This window comes from Oreochromis aureus, linkage group 12 (assembly GCF_013358895.1).
Source record: "Oreochromis aureus strain Israel breed Guangdong linkage group 12, ZZ_aureus, whole genome shotgun sequence".
NCBI lineage: Eukaryota > Metazoa > Chordata > Actinopteri > Cichliformes > Cichlidae > Oreochromis > Oreochromis aureus.
Genome location: NC_052953.1, coordinates 30672820 through 30692963, shown reverse-complemented (window position 1 = coordinate 30692963; position 20144 = coordinate 30672820). Strand labels below are relative to the sequence as shown.

Genomic DNA, 20144 nt, shown 5'->3' with positions numbered 1-20144 from the left:
GAATACATTTCAGAGTTCTGCTATCCCACTTGGTACTGAGTGGATTACTGAGTGGATTATTGAATCCACTCAGTAATTGTCATTGAAAATATTTCTTTGGTTGAAAGGTAGTTCCACAGTAAAATGTTCCCTGTGAGCATCAAATGAAATTCCCATGTGAGTGAATAACCTGGGTGGATTCATCACACATGATATAAAACAAGACTCGGAGCAGAGCAAAGCGTTCTTTCCAGGCATGATTTATTGAAAACACACCAAATTTATATTCTACAAACCAGTATTTTTCCGTTATGTTTAACAAGCGTAATAATTGCCTCTGGGTATTAGTAAAATTAACATACATTCTGTCACTGTGGCATCGCCTCTGCTCGCTACGAAAGCATTAACAACTGTACTCCTCTAGGAAATCAAACCAATTCTTCCAACGAGTCTATCTTTTTAAAAGTTTATAATACAACGTAATAGAGGGCAGAAAGCCACCAACAGTCTAAACTACTCAGGGGCTGGGAGTGGGTGAGGGTCGGGCTGGGTGTGGTGGTGGTGATGATGCAGGATCCATGAAGTGGTGAGTGGAGTCGAGGGAAAAATGAGAAGAGGGGCTGACGGGGGGAGGAGAAGGTGAACAGAGGGAATGGAGAGATGACAGCTGAAGGGGAGGAATAGAGTTTATATAAAACACTTATCTTTATCTACCATGGAAAAGGTTAAGGCACATGATAGGTACAAACACATCTGCTACTGAGTAGTACAGTTACTTTATTTTGACGGTCTTGATTCAGATATATCTACACAGGTAGGCCTGTTTGATTTAATGTGTGTGTGTGTGTGTGTCCATGTTCATGTTTTTTTTGTAAATGTACATAAGGGCAGCACATCCACAAAACCAAAACCCCCTGTTTTTTTTTTTAAATTCGTGTAAATACAACTCCAGATCCTTTGGTTGTGGTACTGCGTAGTGCAGTTAGGAACAGACAGTCATGTGGGTCTAATGACAGCACACACGTCTGAGGACACACACACGAAAGGGATGCTGGGTATTATAATGTTTTCTTTTTTAACTTGTGAAAATAAAATTTATACAATAAGTTGTTTGTTTTGTAGTTCATTGATTTTTACCACAACGTACATCTTTGTAAACACTGTGTAAAATATGCAAGCTTCATAGAGTCACATACGTCACAAAGAAAAATCAGACTTTAACGCAGGCACATGCCATTCGCCTTGATGACCCATGAGTGATACAACCTCCGATTGGATTCTCTTCCACGGCCCTTTTCTTGCATCTCAGCTGCCCACCCTGTAACGCTGTAAAAATATATACTATATGGTCAAACTTGATGTTTGAATTTGTACAGTGGGATGCAACCTTCTTTTGTTGTTGTTTTGCCTCTAACCCCACCTAATCATCCACCTGCACACTCTTCCTGCACACGAAGGACTTAGTTAATATCCGAATGACATCACAAAAAAAAAAAAGAAGACAAAATTTTAAAAAAACAAAACAAAACCTGGCACTTGGATAGAATAGAATATAAACATCTGTACAGATTTTTCTTCATGCTCACGACTGAATATTTCTCTTTAAGATGCACTGGTGTCGGAGAGTTGATGGTACTTGCTTGGGGGAAAGAAACGTGACTTTCATTAACACTGCCACCTCTTGTCAAGCTGTGTGACCTCTGACCCCTCCAGAGAGATGAAGTCAAACACAGATGCATCGCTTTCATAAAGAAAACTGCAGATAAATGTTGTTTTTCCTGTAACATTTTTTTTTTAAACACAAAATATAAATAGGTGATCGGCTGTGTAACGATAACTGACACACATTTAAGTTACGTGGTTATTTCTTGCTTACAAACATGATGAACTTCTATCAAATGAGATGTGCTTTCCAAACAATGTGATATTAATATACAACTAAGAAGTCAGTAAATGTCATTTTCTTCTTCGTTTTTCTTTTTTTTTTTTTTTGTTCCTTTTGAGCCTAATATACATTTATATAAAACCCAACAAAAAAAAACCCAAATCCTTTTTGGATCTATCTTTCCAACAAAAAAGAACTTATGCCTGTCTTTTCAAAAGCACAAATCATTTATAAACAAAATCTCTTATATCCTCTTTAATACACATCATTGACATACAGCAACCAGCTGGGAAACCATGAAACTGCATCACTACCAAAACCTGGTGGTTACACACGTAATCACGGCTCTGTGAAGAAACGTCGACACACCGCCTGGCTCATTTGTGTCGACCACAGTTAAACAGAAGTCTTTGTTGCTTTTGTTTCCATTTTCTCTTACTTTTGTGATGCAGTGCAAACAGAAACATCATCCCATGTACTCACTATGTCACTTGCCTTCCTCCAGACTAGAACTTGCAAACTCCTCAGACTTTATAAAAATGGAAATCAATCACCAGTTTGACACATTTGATATCAAAGCAAGGCTTTGAAATAACTTTATATAACTTTTTTTTCTTCAAAAACACAGTGAACCCAAATGGATTTTAAGTTCATGGTGGGTTCTGCTGGGAGTACACGTTTTGCCACTATGCTACAGTTCTTCTCAGGCTTGCTTTCTTTCCTTTTCCATCCCATCAAATGAACATTCGGTGACCTTCAAACACATCTGTTCCAACCCATCACATCAAAATACCAGAGTCTGATACTCTCCACAACCTACAAAATTTGATGCAGGCTAAAATAAAAGAATATTTTATTCCTCCATCAGGTTTCTCTCCAACACACATCCCATTTCTCCTTTCTTTGCTTACTTCACTTTCCCCATCACATATCCATTGTTTCGCCGGCATCGGCCTCGCTCTGTTTTTTGTCACTGGTTGCGCTCAACAAGAGTCAGAACTGTAAAATTCACATGATGTCCAGTGGGAATGTTGATATGACAAAGTAGTAGGAGTAGTCTCTTTTTCTTTTCTTTTTTAAATTTTCTTTGAAAAGCATGACTGAATGCTGGCTGCTGCTGGGTAGTTGCCGTTGTGATCGTTATTTTTTTTGTGAAATCCCCTTTTTCTGTACAAAGTCCAACTCCAAGATGAGTTCCATGTGAAATGGCAGTGGTGATATGGGAGATCCTCTTCTAGCTTGGCGTCACACAGTTGCTATTTTAAGCCTGAAGCAGATGGACAAGAGAGACAATCAGTTTAAAATAACAGTAAATGATGAGCTTCAGTACAAAATACCCCACCCCTCCCACCCCCCAAAAAACAAAAAAACCATTATCAGTGATAGAAATCTGAATACTTCAATTTTAAATTATTTAAAGGAAATGGCTGGCAACATTTTATATTCCCACTCTTGTCTGTAGAGCCCATTAAAAGACAAAAACTAAAATGTTGTCTTTTTTTTCATTTAAAATAATTCCCTGCTCAATTTTTGGGTTTTCTAGCTTTTTGGTTCAGTATTTCTGCTCTTACAAAATACTTTCCACTCATAAGTGGAAGCTACTGAAGTCCATATACTCCAGGCACAATCCAGCCGCTAGACAGATTTTGTGCGAGTTTGTGAATTCAAACCAGAGGCAAATGGAGAATTTTAAACTTGACAGCCAATATCAGTTTTTCTTTCAGTTTCTAGTTTTGCTCCCAAGTACCAAATATTTAAGTCACATATCCAAATGTTAGTGTTAGGCCACTATATTTGTATGCCAGATAAGCTACTGTATTTTGACAGCATTCAGCTCTTATTACTATGAAAAAAAACATATGAGCTAAGTTATTAGTTTTGCAAATTCTTTAGCTAACTAGCTTGCTAACACATCGCTAACAATAACTTTATTACAGCAAACTAGACATATGGTGCCTAAATTACCTTGTAACCCAGAAAATATTAATGTTTTTAGGGACCATATGTTAGCATTTCACTACTTGGTTCTGTATCCTGTGTAGGGATGTCCGCAATTACTCAACTAGGCTAGTCCTGTAGCTGCCTAATTGTCGCTGTTGTTACTAGTCTGTACCAGACTTACTAGTAATTTAATGTAATTGTTAAAATTTTAATTGAGGCCAATGCCGTAAATTATTGTGTACCAAATGTTAAGCGGCCATCTGCCACCAGATGGCACACTGCTGTTGAGAAACACGATAAATCTGTTAATCCAGGCCTCATCTCTTTGTTAACACTATTGATCGCTTGCTCCGAAAGATGGATGGGCTCTCCCTTACAATAGGGTGAGGAGTTCAGAGTAGAGTTGCTACTCCTTTCACACCATATTTAACATCGGTTTAAGTGTTTTTTCTTCTTCACTGTCTGTCTAGAGAAAAACATATAATGTTGATAATGCAGGATGTTAGGTGCTGCACAGTTAAGCAGCATGATTCATTATTGTAGAATGTGAGTAATGGTTTAAAATGGCTTTGTTATTAGTTTTTGATATTTTCCACTAAATGGTTCTCAAATTTAAGTTAATATTTGAGTGTTTCTTAGTTTTAGACTAGTTGGCTAGTCTAATTTTCCAAGGTTAGTCGACTAAGAAATTAGTCGCCAGGAGCATCCCTAATCCTGTGGCATACTTTTATCTCCTAGTATTTAGTATTTAAGTATTTAGAGGACATGACATTGTCTTCTGTGTGTCTTATATAACACATAGCAGTAAATAGCAAATTTGTGCATGCATCTATCTCAGCTGCTAGTGTACTGTGCAGGGAAATCAGTGGAACAACAAGAAAAAAAAAATATCACCAGCTATTTCCTTAAAAATATCACACCAAAACAGATTTTCTCAGCGTTGAAACAGCATGTTACTATTAAAAGTTGTGAATGCTGGTTTGAATCTCTTTCTTGTCAGCAATCATATGGCATTATCACAGCACTTGAAAAATCGTGTCACTCTCAATGCGTCAATCATGTCAATCCAGATGGAGAATGGAGGCGAGAGACAGCAAAACAGATGCTTAATGTGCTGTGTGAAATCCTGCGTGCGCTAAGTGAAGTGAAAACGACTCACCTGATGATTCATCCTTATCATTACCTGTAGCTGGAAATTACAACAAATACCACAAACCATACCATTCTATCTAAGATCTAGCCTTTGAAGTATTTCCTACGATAGTACAGTGGATGGAGATGAAAGAACTGAATGGCCAGTGATGAACATGACTGAGATAAAATGCTGTCAACGAAAAAGGCAGTGAGGTCTGACATGAGGATTCTGGCAGAGGAGAGGACGACAGCAGTGAGGCAGTTACTGAAGCTCACCCAGATCAGCTTAAATGGTCAATCACACTCTAAAGAAAACTGTTGCTAATGTACTGTAACTAGTAAATGTACAGAAAACACCCAAGTTGTTCCATACGATTTCTTGGATGAGGAACTGCTTCTCCTACCCAGCACATTTAATGAACTGGGTATGCCTAGAGTGTCATTTCCTGACATTTGTGTCCTCCTCTATTTTGCTTTACAAGGAAAACGAACAACCAAGTAACATCTGCTTTAGGAGACAGGCTGGGTGGCAGCTGGTGCGATCACACAAACTCTAAGCAGAAGACTTTAAGTGGTGTCTGGGACTGTTTTCTGTGAAAGTGTTATTTTTTTGTGCCTTTCCGGTTGTTGGATTTCAGTTTTGCGTTCTGTGACAGTGACGACACCAGCAGAGCACTTTTGGCAGCACACTGACAAAAACACAAAACAAAACAAAAACTGGGTATTGGTTGTGTTACAGTGTGACACCTACTGGTCTATCCATGTTTAAGGATGCTACTAATGTACGCTACGTGACTGTTTAGAGAGGCTTCTGATAAAACGTTTATCTCTAATGGTGAAAAACAGCATTTCAACAAACAGTAGTAGAGATGTGTTTGATTCTCTCTCAACCGCAGAAAAGTTTCTTTCTGTAACTTACACATAATATGATAATCTAAGTTACATAAGCCTATTTGAAATCACTCATACCAGAAATTTAAATACAAAACATTTAAATCATCTACAAATCATCATCTCCAAACACAATATATGGGAGTGCAAACTTGTGTGGGTTCCTGCATATTATACACACTGATTTCTGCCATCAGCTTATCAACTTGCATGAGTTCTTTATCTGAAATCGTCTCGCTTTGACCCGAGATATGTGGTGTACGACAACTGCAGACATAGTATGTGTGTGTGTGCGCGCATATATCTTTTTCCTTTTCCTTGCTGCTTTTCATTAAGGCATAACAGAGTCCCTGGAGGATCTCTCTAGAGTGCAGAAGAATGATTCCCCTTCATCATTTGCTGCCAATTTCAGCAAAGACTGTCAGGGGGAAGCAATGAGTGAGGATAGGTCTACATTTGAATGAGACGGGTGGTAGGGCTGGGCCATATCATACCGTTCACGGTAATACCGGTGTAATTTTGGGCAACGATAGGAAAATGAAATATCGCGATAGAACGTGGGTAAAACGCGTGTGCGCAGTGCCTATGTTTACATACGCACATGGCGGCGACGCAGAATGAGAAGAGCGAAAGTGGATCGTTAAATGAAACGGATGAACCAGAATTGGTTTGTAAAAATGCTGCAACTTCAGTGGTGTGGAACTGGTTTAGCTTTCGTCCGTCAGATACACAACAAAGCACTATTTTTGGTAGAGCATGCTAGCGGGCCGTAGTTATTACCGTGTTGTTTGGAAAATACGGCACACTTAAAATCAATCCTTTGATTTTGTCCCTTATAATCCCGTGTGCCTTATGTATGAATTCTGGTTGTGTTTACTGACCTCGAAACGATTTTATGTGGTACACGGCGCTCGAAAATCTGTCAAATGTTTTAGTACGACTTTGCTAAGCTACGAAGCCGCACCGCTTGATGGACTGTCGGAGCATTACGGCTATCGTAGGCAGGAGCCTCGCGGAGTGATACGTACTGTGCTTCAACATAATATTACCGTATTGTGTGTGTATAACCTCTTTAAGTTTTGTGGATATTATACATGGTTATGCTGAGGATATGTCGGCCAATTTCTACTGGAAATGCCTTTTGGTTAAACTGTCAGCAAGGAATTTGCAGTGTTACATTTTTATATAACTTTAATGCACATAAAAAACAGCTGCTTGTTTAAGTGAAAATACACTGATGGGTTTCTTTTTGCACTAATAAAGTTGTGGAGTTGTAAAGTATTTTGTCTCGCGTCAATTATATCGTCAGTTATATCGTTATCGCAAATTTTCAAATGTATATCGTGATAATTATTTTTGGTCATATCGCCCTGCTCTAACGGGTGGTGCTGAATTGTGAACAGAGGACCAGCGCCACCCTTCTTTCTATGTGATACAGAGAGTACAAGTTTTTTTGGGAGGTTTAAATATTGACCATTTGGTTTCTTGCACTGCACATGTGAAGCAGAAATTCTACACAAAACACAAATCCTCAAAAGTTGTTTACAATGTCATTTCTATGCAAAGAAAGAGGTGATTTCTCCACCTGACTGGTCTGGGTGCAGGGTGACAGCAAGTCTACATGACAAAGTGTGAGGGTGAGAGGAAAACAGGCAGAAATGAGGAGCAAAAGGAGGATGAAAAGGATGCAACATGAAAGGTGCGAGGAGTTTCTCCTGTTTGTGACTTCAATTTTCAGACCTACCATGCATGCATTTAGACCCAGGAGTCAACAGGCTGGGGCTTAACATCACAAGCGTCCACCAGACTGACTGCAGGCCTGTTACTCCTGATATAGTGTTTCCTATTTGTGTCATTCTGTAGCCAAAGGAGCACGGGTTAAAAACAAAACACAGTCAAACATAAAAAGAGGTCAATACATTTCACATGTACACTCCTGCTTAAATACACATGCATCCAAGATCAGAGAAGCCAGTGTTAGTTCCCTGCCTTCAGGAAAGCTCGGAAAGAACTCGGGTTGATTACAAAACAGCGAACCAGAACATGCAAAAGAAAGAGGGAAGAGAGCGCGTTTTGGTAGCCAAGTTGCATTCAAAGCGGGCTGAACACCTCTGGGAAGTACAGGCAGCAGACTTAAAAGACAGCTTTGGAGCGATGCTAGCAGGCCTGTACACTCTGAAGACAAGCACAACTGTTTGCTGTGATTACTGCTGCCTTCTGAGCTGAGTAAAGTGTTTGCGCTTTTAAGATGTGACACTATATCTTTAGCTCTAGTTAGCCTAAATATAGTTGTCACTGGAATATACTTCAGAAGCTGCTATACTTATTGTTGTTATTCTCCCTTCTGAATGAATGAGAAGTTTAGCTTTACTTCCTTCACTCAGCTGAAAAGCCTGAAACCCAAACTGTGATCGGTCCTATTATTTGCCCACAGTATGTCCACCACTACTAGCAATAATGGTGTAGTTAGTCAGCACTTGACACCAATATTCTTGGTGTCAAGTGCTGTTTTTCCCCCACACTGACATTATAAGTCAGTGTGGGGGAAAAATCAGTTTAAATCAGCGGTGATAATAGAGCCTGGAGCCCGGCACAACCTTCCTGCTGGAACGCCCAAAACAAGAGTATTTTTTAACTGCATTGTCATTATCTTAAGGACTCGAAAACAACTACATTTAAGAAATGATATAGAAATCTGTTTACATTTTGTGTGTCTGTAAATATTGGCCAATATATTAAGTGACCAAATATCGATATAGATCTAAGAGCCCACAAAATAACTTAAAACTGACAGGAAACTTTCAGACAACTTGACATACTGATGTAGGGTGTAGTTATACGTGCTACACTGAACACATCCGAGAATAGGAGGTGGGATAATTTTAAAACTTCAGCCACAGAGAGCAGAGAAACACTGCTTTTCCCCATCGCAGTCACTGCAGTGACATCCTGAATATGAACATACATTTTAAGAAACACTTTAGTCCTCAGATAAGATAACACAGAATGCAAGGCCCAACTTTAAACCTATATAACAAATAAATAACAAAGAAAAACAAAAAATAATAACATAAAAAGTTTACTCTGTAAAAAAGAACATGCGCCCGCGCTCAATCCGACAGACTTGCCTTACAATAGCTTACAGGTAGTTTATGATAGCTAATGCTAACAAACAGGCAGGTGTTTGGAACTGGCATAACTGAGTCAGGTCCCCAAGTGTGAGGCTGATCTTACACTGCCATGTTTGTAGTACTGCTTAAAATACCAGTACTGTAAAAATAAAGTTTATGATCTCACAACGGACCTAGGTGCCCTTTAACCTCCTTCTGATTGGCTGCCCGTTGCAAACAAACTGTAGGTGGCGTTGCTTCTGTGCTCACATCCTGAGCGATGTGTTGAGATGACTGTCAGAAGGACATCATCCCACTGTGACATTATAGAGAGCAAAGAGTAGAAGAAGCTGTCTGAAATGAAGCACAGCGCTGTGAGGCCAGAAACTTTGGCTCACGGGGATTACTTACACGTACACTGCGCTCATTATCTGAATGTTTGGCTATGTTGAATATGAACATCTACAATTTTAAACAGCGAAGAGAAAATGAGGAGCAGCTAAGTGCACATGAATTAAAAATGGCTACATTGTAATTTTATGCACCCTAAACTATGCTACTGTTACCCACTTCACGCAAATATCAAGCTAATATATAGTTGGGCTTAAAAAACAACAAAACTACATATTTTAATCTGAAAGGTAAATTTAAGTCACTTTAACACCAAAATATAATCACGTGTTAGTTTTGGAGAAACAAATATGTGAAAATACACCAAACATCTAAGCTGAATCATTCATTTTTGAGCCTCAAGGGCCAATCCCATCCATACTGTGTTAACGAAGATGAAAGATAAACAGCGTAAAGTACTTGAAAATCATCTGATGCATAAATGCCATCCTCTGAGGCCACTAGCCCGCGACTCTGCTTTGAGGCTGGATTGCCGATCAGTTTAACACGCTGTTGTGTGATGTGTGTGTATAATCAGCAGACGACCATTCGATAACACGGCGGTCTGTTCACCGCCAAGGCAAGGGTTGTCTCCACAAGGAGCACTTGTTGGCGGTTCTTTTAATCAGTCTCAGATTAATTACTTTACAGACTCCAAATGCTTACACTCAATTAACTGCTAGCTCACAGATCTGAGGCTGTCCACAGCGCTCAGCTGCGGTGGCACTATTAGCAGAGAACGACGACTTCCAGCCTCTTTAAAGAATCGATAGGATTAACAGCCTCTAATGAGGACCACCACTGAAAACAGGAAGAGAGAGAGAGACGAAGAGGACGTGATGATATTTCAATGAGGCATCATTATCTCCTTGTCTATTCCCTGCTCCCCCAGGAGATCAGAAGAGCTCTGTCCATACCTTTAATGGTTCCCGTTCTGTCAGGTCCACCGAGCCGTCGCCGGTCTTGTATTTGCAGTCTTTGTCCCTCTGGTCAATGGTAGAGTAACCATCTAATGAGGTCAGAGAACAATTGTCAGCTAATTCCTCTGTTTCCCTGATTATCATTGAACTGAGACAAATAGTTTAGAAAGTTATTTTAAACTGTGTGAAGAGGCAGACAGAAAGCTTTTGTGAGTGTTAGGAAAGAAGAGGAGAATACACGTGCCTCCAAATTCTCAAGCCTATTTCACACACGAACTTTGGATAATTTCAGTTCCACAGTAGTCCTTTCTCACGTGTAAGACACGCTTAAAAAAAAGCACTCCATGTGATTTAGGTGAGGGGGGGTAGTGGAGCGACGTGTAGAAGACAGGACACATGACGCCCACCTGCTGGAGGTGAATGCACTGGAATATTAACAGCACTATGTGCACACGACTGCAACCCGACATCACACAGACTAGTGCTAGGGAGCTAGCTAATGTTTGATGTGACTCTGTCAGACATTTGCATTCTCACGTGCACCTCTGCTGGGAAAGTCCTAGAAAAGGTCAGAGCTGCAGTGCATGTGTGAAAGCAGTTTCTGCTCCTATAAACCTGCCAGTACCCGTGTTACTTACCCTCAGTGCGTCTCAAACAAAACACATCAATTATTTGCAAGTGAGATATTAACCCTGTCCTTAGAACAGGCCTGAAAATGTGTTTTATGCATTCTGTAGCCCGGGGCATTTCATTTATCAAGTCTCAGAGTAGAGGATGTCACTTCTAGGGGTAATGCTGTTTTTAAAGTGCATTTAGCTTAGTCACATAAATCATCTAACTAAATCTACTATATGCAAAATAATAAGTACACTAACAAAAATATTCAGCAAATCACCACTTTTATCTTCTTTGGACTAAAGGCTGTACATAAAAGATGGCATGGCCTTGGGGTCTCAAAAGGGAGGCCAGTGTGGAAATGCCTTAAACTTGCATTCTCCTCCATGAAGTAAAAAAATAGTTCAAACTTGTGTTTACTTTTGTTTTATGGGTTTCGATGTTTACTGTACAGCAGCGGTCCCCAACCTTTTTTTGCGCCACGGACCGGTTTATGTCTGACAATATTTTCACGGACCGGCCTTTAAGGTGTTGCGGATACATACAACAAAATAAAACCAGTACTGGTACCAAAAGAAAGAGATTTATTCATAACGCACGGGAAAAGACCAAGGGAAACCAAGCTAACGATAAAAATAATTAAAAAAAAATAACAATAAAAGCCGACAAAAACCCTGAAAGCCATAAATTTCACACCCGAGCCTCAACCTCAACTCTTGCAGCCTGGTACCAAACAACTCACGGACCGTTGCCTGGGGGTTGGGGACCGCTGCTGTACAGTTATCATGACTCACCCATCAGTTCAGTAAGTGCTTGCGACGAGGTAATAATGTGCATTTGAGTTTTAATTAGCATCATTTTTACTACACACAGCATTTTTTTTCAGTTTATTGCTTAAAAATGTTTTGTGTAATTTATTTAGATTTTTCGGGGGGTGTCACCCTGATGTGCTCAGGGTTCAGAGTTCTACCTTCTTCAATCAGGAGAAGCACTCCTCCTGATTGAAAGTCAGCACAGAAACCATCATAAATAATCTCAATTTCTACTTTGAGGTAAGAGAATATGTAGTCCTGATTTAAATATCTGCACAACTCCTCTGTCGGTTTGTGAGTTGCTTTATAAGGAACACCAGCATTCAATAACACGGAGTCGAAGGTACTTTCAGCTGCTCTCTTATTTCCCAAGGGGTCCCCACAGCGGATGGATGAGCATGTTTGATATGGGACAGATTTTATGCTGGATGCCCGTCCTGATGCAACCCTACTATTTGTAGTAAATAATCTTATTCTCTGACCGTCAGCGATCACAAATGAATACCGGAGAAAGCTACAAAATAGTCAAAGTTGCAAATGACATCTTTAAAACCAAAATGAATCTCCTCTTTAAAGGAAGCACAGTGGAGAATCTATCCTGTGATATTCTAAAAGTACATTCATTAAGTAGTAAGAGAACAACCCAAATCCTTTGGTGTTGAGCTTGTGATACAGGCCCAGCTTTGTACAAACATCTTGTCAAGAGAGGGGTCGTGCATACAGCATCAAAAAGCATCATGTCTGAAGCTCGGTCCAAAGCAATCATACAAAGTTGAGAGATTTAGTGGGCGAATTTTCAGATTAAAAAAATATCTTTGACGTCAAATCAGAGGATTGGACTCTGGAGCGAGATCACAGGAGGACTAGCTCTTCTTTGGCTAAGGACTATCATGCAGTCTGGCTCTTACCTGGGCCCAGCTCATCCATAGGTATCATATCACCACTGCCACATTTCCTGGTGCCTGAAAAGCATTCATAGGCCATTTGTACAAAAGCAGCACACACACAAACTGAGTCACTGAGCCAATGCTGATGCTGCTTTTCAGGGCGATGGTTCTCGGCCAGTGATTGAATAATGCAAACTGAGAGTGGGCAGACATGAGTGCCACGATTCATATGAATGTATGGATGCAAAAATAAAGAAAAAAAACTGCTGCTATGCTGCTGACTCCTCTGTCAGTGAGATGTTTGTTGTTGGGCCAACGTACTTCACAAGTCCCCTTCCCACCCCCTTATATAAACTGCTGCTGCTGTTATAGAAAACCTCTATCCCAGCTCCTTGCAGATGCAGCAACACACGCTGGCTTAAAGTTGAGGACATTTTCTTTATCCCTGACACCATTACGCCAGTCAAAAACTCAGTCTCTATAAAGCCAGCTCTTAACTTTTTAAAATTCTTTATTAATGTTTTTTTGGACCAAGGTTTTTGTTAACAGCAGCAGTATGCTTTTTGAAGTTGTAGTTAACATTTTATGTGCTTTATTTTTTAACCCCTATGAAAAAAGCATTACTGTGACATTTCACACCAAAGCGTCACCATGAGGAGGATGAAAGTAGTAGCAATGTGCAAACACTGTGCTTCAATATAGCCATGAGGCGGGGAAAAAAGCATACATGTCCCCAACAAGTAAACACACACTGAGTCAAACGCTTGCTCCAGTAATCATTAGCACTTGGTTTGAACCTGCTTTGAGGACTGCAGGGGTAGGGTTACTCTATGTTAATGTCCACCAATAAACATGTTGTGCTGTAATTTGGGTATGCAGACTTCTTAAATAGTGACAATGTTCTATTTTAATACTGTCATCAAATCCAGTAAAAAACCCCGAAAATAAACCATTTTATTAAGAAGTTACCTGGATAATATTTTCCTTCAGTGTAGTAAACGTGGGACTCCTGCTACCAAAAATGACAGCACACATGTATTCATCCTTGGCAAAATATAGTCCACAACATATGACAGGATCTACACTATCCAGCTGATGTTTGTAATTATTGCTTTTTTTTCTCTTCTTTTTTTAATTGAACTGATCAACTTTAGTGTATTTTAAAATATTAAGGTCTTCACATGAACCAGCTTAGTGTGAAGATGCACATTTTTTTGAAAAGGAGATTGGTTACAAAGCAGCCTGGAGATTTGCACTAAATATAACCATGCCAAAGCATCCTAATTAGTATTCCCTGTATGGGTATCTAGTAAGCCATTAGCTGTTAAGGCCTGGGACTTCATTTTAGTTTTACTTTTAGTTTTGGAGTTCTTTAAAATGGGGGGGCCACCTTCTATCATCAGTCTGATGGCTTGTTCCCACTGGACGGGTAATTCATCCCATACAATGGGGAGCAAATTAAAACAACTCAGGGCTCGCAAAATCGCTAGCCCGACGTCCCGGGGCTAGCGAATTTTCCAGTTGGGCTACCAAAATCTATCTCAGCCCAGCCCGTTGGGCTATCATAGGAAGGAAAAATATATGTCAATGCTTTTGCATTTTCTTTCGGACATGTAGCTGAGTAATTGTGTCATTGGCATCGGTGAACCACTGTCAATATGTGACATATTGAAATCGCGTTTGAATTTGTGCTTGTTTTTTGCTTTCACTTTGCGATCGCGCGAACTGTGTGTAGAGAGCGGCAGCACTGATTGGTGAGTGACGATTAATTGCGCACCAATTCCTCTGACATCGTCTTATCACTCATTAGCTTACTATTCAAACCTGACAAGTGAAATCTCCCACAGCAAGCTTAAACATGAGAGAGGTTGATCGCGCAGAGAATCGCTGACCGTTATGTAAGTATGTGTGTAAAAGCAGCAGGATATATATTTTAGTTCTGCAGAGCCAAATAAGACAGGTCAGGGTGAAGAAGTGACAGCCAAATAAAAGCCTACCACAAAACGGAAAAGTTATGACAAATCAGACTATGAGGGAAAAAGAAAGTGCAGCTTTATGGTTTCAGGGACAAAAGAATTTCTGTGGCTGGAATATGACGAGCTAAATAACCAGGGGTGCACATAAGTGGTCCGCAGGTGCGCATTCGCTGTCAAAATAAAAAACGCGCACCAGATAAGAAGTTACAACACGCGCCTCCAGATTTTCTGGAGGAGGACAGACATTTGTTTAGAACTCTTAAAGATGTCTAAGAAGCTCCTTTAAGCAATTACTTTGGTGTTCCTCCACCTCCAAAGAAATGTCAGAAGGAGTCCGAACCACAAAAGAAGCGCGTATTCTCGGAAAAGTGGTTGCAGGAGGTGAGCTGGCTTCAAACAAATGATGAACGCACAGAGATGTGGTGCAGAATGTGCCGTGAAAGTCCCACTCTAGTGGACAAAAACAGTGCCTTTTATATGTACGCAAACGCACGTTGCTACTTCTTATCTGGTGCGCGTCTTTTATTTTGACAGCAAATGCGCACCTGCGGACCACTTATGTGCACCCCTGTAAATAACATAATGTTCTGCCGGGTGTGTTGTTGGTTTTCCCTCGATTTCTGAGTCGACAAGCGCCTTTGTTACTGGGACCAGTAATTTTAAGAAAGACCCCCATTAGAACCCATGAGAAATGCAAGAAATGCATTATTGCTCAGTCTGCAATATCTTTCCCAGAACAAACACCAATTGCAAAGAACATACTAAAAATAAACCTGAAAAATCTGTTTAGACCAGCGTGCTATGTTGCAAAGAGTGAACTACCATTGGCAAAATTTAGCAGTCTTTGCAAACTTCTAAAAAAATGTCCTAGATCTTGGTTCCACTTGCCTCTTACCCGTGACTTCAGTGGAAATTTCAAATTCAGGATCTGACACAGACTGATTCATGTTCTGCACAGTTCTTACAAGTTCATAGAAATTTCTGTTCAATTAGATCCAAGTATTTGAGTTGACGATTGTAATTTTTATACAATGTTGTAATTTGTGTTTCAACAATTTTTTGATTAATGTTTTGTTTCCGTTACAATATTATACATTAATGTATAATATTGTAACGGAAACAAAACAGGAAACAAAACATCAATCAAAAAATTGCTCTCTTTTTTATTCGGGCTACTTAAATTTATTTTGGGCTACCACAAACTGAAGAGTGCCTGCCCGAAGGGCTACCAGGGATTTTGAAATTTTGCGAGCCCTGCAACTGCAGCTAATGAGACTGTTCCCATTGGACGGGTATAAAATATAACTTGACAACTTGAAGAGGCAGAGATTTATCATTCGCTCCTTGAGGTTGACAGAATGGTGAAAAGCAAATCAGCAAAAGGGTGTGAGGACCATAAAATTAAAAAAACCAAAACATATGGAGGCCATATGGAGTAGTTACTGCACACATAAAACACTAAAAAAAGATGTATCTACTGTCTTTATTTTGATCTTAGATTTTTGAGGATTACACATGTGACAAGAGACCTAACATTATTCATCTCGTTCTTCATGAGGTGAATAGGTGGACTACTTTCTAATGAGCTACACAACAATGTCACTGAAGTGGTCTTCATTTTCCACCAACCTAGTCCTACCCCATTTAGTCCTCGAAACAGACACAAACAACAGCATACACTCTACCACACAGGCACTGACTGACCTTGGTTCTTCTCCATCAGCGGCAGAGTGGTGTCATCGTAGCCCGGCTTGCCGTTCTTGGTTGCTTTAGGAGTGGCCGTCACAGTGGGCTGAGAGAGGAGAGGGAGCAGGAAGCACATCGTAACATACAGATCAACTTAACTTAATGTGGGGTAAGAACTGAGCGCATAATGATTCATAACATTTTACGAGCTAAGTATCAGAAATGAATTATGTTGTCTCGATGATGTAAACATGATATTGGGAACAGCTTGATTCAAGTTTTAGTCAGTGGAGATTTATTGGAATTTATTTTACAATGTCAGGAACGGCAAACAGAGCCACTCTCAAAACTATTTGAATGGAGCTGTTTACAAAACATGGTTTCAACCTTCTGAGCGAACAATAACAACACTCTGGATTGACATTATTTGTGAAGGACGACTTCGGTTCCATACCTGGAAGTGGCTTTTGTTCCACCCGTCCTTGGTCAACGCGTTCCTCAGCTCCTTATAACTCCACACTGTCTGCAGCACATGGGAAGCTGCCTTCGTTTCACGTGCTGATTGGCTGAAGAGGGCCCCCCCATCCAAAAAAAGAGGAAATTAGTAGAAGAAGTAACCTCACCTAATCGCAAAACGGTAACAGCTGGGCGTGCTAGCGAGGCACCGCTGCAATCAATCTCTTCATTCAAAGACTTTTGAGTTCCCCGGGCAGTTTCAGGGTCTAGATTTTAATTCACAGCCAGATGAATACACATTGCCTTTCATTAGCTACCTCTGAGCCACCAGTATTAATTATATGTGGGTGCGAGAGAGGGGGCTCACTTCAAAGAAAGCTAATCTCATGAGGCTGAGAGGAAACACTAGCTATTTGGTCTGTGAATGAACTATGTATATTCATGCTTGTTAAAGTGACTCTGGATGATCAATACATCACCGCACAAGGACGGGCCTTTGAAAAGTGCATTTAAAATGTGGTGCGGCTCTAACGCCTTTATTTGCAGTGAGTAACAATGTGGTTATATAAGACACCTCTTGAAAATATCAGCCTGAATATCTTAATTTTTGCTACTAGTCGCTGAGTACAACAGAGACACCCACTGTGAGAACGGCCTCCTCTTCTAAAAGCCTGTTTATTAATGTGAGGTGGGCAGTGGTGTCTGTAGCCAAGCTCGCGCCGTCACGAGACGCGTTACATTATTCATCCTCCATGAATACTAATATGAAGGCTCATGATGAAACTGCATACAAGGTCATACTATAATTATGTCTCAGTAGTATGGCCACACCTCATGCAGAGCTTTCATGGATATGAGCATGCTGCTTCAGTTTGACTCGGTAAGGAAAGGGGAAAACAGTCGTAGAGCAACGTCAATGCAATATTTGTCCGACTGTACTTAGAAAATCTTACCTGGTCCTATTGATGGCGACCAGTTTCTCGATGGCCTGGGCCTGGATGAGTGAGCGTGCGTTTTCAGAGCTGTCGGTGACGATCTCGTGAATGGTATTGAGGATGGCCACCACAGTGTCCTCCTCCAGGTTCTTGGCTGGTCGCTGCTGACCGCTGGGCAGGTTGCTCACCAAGTCCCGCATGGCATAACTTCCTATATGGTGAATTAGTGTTTAAGGTTAACCAGGTGACAGTGACAGGGAGAATAAGAGTCAAACACAAAGCACTCTGAGAGCACAAACCTCCAGCAGCTCCCTCCCTGGGCAGTATTTCCTTTTTAGGAAGATTCTAAATTTTAAGGCTTTGTGTCAAATTTCCAAAAATAAGTCATTAAGCTGACCTCGGAGACTTCGGTGGATGTAAAGCTAATTTTAATGTATTGTAAAAAAAAAAAAAAAAAGTCTAGTGTCCACATGTAACACTGACATGTAGGAATCTGAGTAATGAAAATACACAAACTCTCAAACGCAGCAGCTTCACATTTTCTATGTGCCCGTGAATAAAGTGACACCCTTTCTAATGTGACTCCAGACTTATGAAACAAAGTCTACAATCCTTTCATGTAAAAATGCTTTCCCAGCAGTTTATGGTAGCGAGATGAACGAAGTATACGATGAGATGCGATGGGGGAAGCTGCGTCTGAGTTGGCTTTGGATGGACTTTGAAGTGTTAAACTGTTCAAAAGAGAGGGAGCCACACAATTCGTCCCTGGCTTATTATAAGGAAACTGTATCAACAAAAGGGGCAAATTGGTATAGAATCATAACTGCACTCCCACCAACTAGTGGTCAGAACATGCGGGCATGTTAGAATTATTTCATGAAAAGACTTGTTAGCCTTTTAAACAATGTGGTTCAAATCGTTCATAGAATAATAGCAAACCTTCATTGGTATTACTGCAGTAGCCATCCAAAATAACATCAACAACAACAACAACTGTGTGGCTTTGCTAATTGTTTGTACCGATTAGATCCTTGTTGCGGCGATCAATGGACAGGTTGCGCAGAGCGATGGCCACAGCTCGGACCACCTTGTCAGAGTCAGAGCGCAGCAGCTCCACCAGGATGGGAAGACCTTTCTCCTTCCGCACTGTGGCTCGGATGTAGTTGGACCACTGAAGGGCAAAAGAAGGGCATGCTGTGAGTGCTTTTTATATTCTTTAGAATTTTATAAAGTACTTGAATCAGCCCTAATATCAGTGCACATCCTTTCATTTGAGCCACCAAGGTAAGTCCCACAGAGGAAACTATGCGATCTCTGTGACACCAGCACAGAGGGCGAGGACACTTCTGCAATATTCTCCACCTATGCATGGCCATGCACACTCAGAAAGTCGTTCTGTAACTACAAGGCAGCTCATCACTGCTCCTTAGGCATAAGTAATTCACGACATCACACAGTGGGGCTCTGAATGGACATGTGATTTAATTTGTCTTAATTTAAACATCAGTAGATTTTACTTCTCATTTTTTCGTAACATGAAACATTAAGCTTGACATAAAAGGGTTTCTCTTCGGAGTGCTGATAACCCAAGAGATGTAATTAAGCAGAGGACAGTCAAAGCTGAGCCACCAGGTGGCAGTAGTAAGCCTTGGAATTCAGGGAACTCCCCGTGGTACTAAGCAGAAGCAAAGAATGAGGAGGATTTCAAGTAGAAGCTCTGATATCCTCTGAGAGAGCAGGACACTCTTTGTCCAGCTACCAGATGTGACAGTCTGGTGTGTTAGCAGCTCCACAGGTTACTGTTAGCCTGCTCAGGCGTTCTGATCATGCTTACCAGGGAAAACATCTAACAGGAAAGAGTTTTTCCACCTCCAAATATGCACCTTAGCTAAAAATCACTACATGTGAATTATTAAATATATTGAATGAGAAATTCAGAGCTGAATCTGATCTAACGAAACAAGAAAAAAAATGAATAAATAAATAAATCAAGATTTCAGGTGATTTTCCTCACGTCTCTGAGGACTTTTTGCTGCTGATGAAATCTGAGGACTGAAAGATGTATTTACAGTCTGACACTTGGGTGTTAAGAGAAGAGCTTTTGCGATAATGCTGCCGTGGGCTGAATACAGCCCATCTGCTGGAAAACATAAGTGACCGCTCTTGCCCGAGGTGCTGCGCGTAAACTGGCAGCTGACTACCAGCCATCCCTGTTGATAATTCACTACTGCCTGCAAGCCAGACAGCAGCTCCACAGATGCTCTAACTGGAATAAATGTGTAGACCTGACTGCACAGCTTCTCATCTAATCCATCATCAGAAGCAAAAACCTACCAGAGATGAGAGTGCTGGATAACAGATATAACACTTATCTAATATTATTCCACCTTGATGGTTATCAATACCCACCCCTGTCTTGTGCTGCTGTCATGTTGAAGTGATTGTTGATTTAGAGCTACTTAAATTGCTGGATCCCATTCTAAAGGTATCTACACTTAATTTAGCTTCAATCTCCATCACAGAAACA

The 20144-nt window shown here is 40.5% G+C and overlaps 1 protein-coding gene across 9 annotated transcripts in view; it reads right to left on the bottom strand.

Annotated features, from left to right (window-relative positions):
• Positions 1-223: 223 nt before the first annotated feature.
• The window catches only part of arvcfb (ARVCF delta catenin family member b), a 248251-nt gene continuing 228330 nt past the window's right edge, over positions 224-20144 (bottom strand). For 6 of the 9 annotated variants that reach the window (XM_039620658.1, XM_039620655.1, XM_039620651.1 and 3 more), the window contains 8 exons: positions 18638-18788; positions 17636-17828; positions 16681-16792; positions 16245-16332; positions 12586-12639; positions 10248-10339; positions 7575-7687; positions 224-3131 (listed from right to left, as the gene is read on the bottom strand). In XM_039620658.1, coding sequence (XP_039476592.1) covers positions 7586-7687; positions 10248-10339; positions 12586-12639; positions 16245-16332; positions 16681-16792; positions 17636-17828; positions 18638-18788 — 792 coding nt within the window. In that variant the 3' untranslated portion in view covers positions 224-3131; positions 7575-7585. The remainder of the gene's footprint in view (positions 3132-7574; positions 7688-10247; positions 10340-12585; positions 12640-16244; positions 16333-16680; positions 16793-17635; positions 17829-18637; positions 18789-20144) is intronic. The other 3 variants (XM_039620657.1, XM_039620654.1, XM_039620660.1) reach the window with 3 other exon arrangements.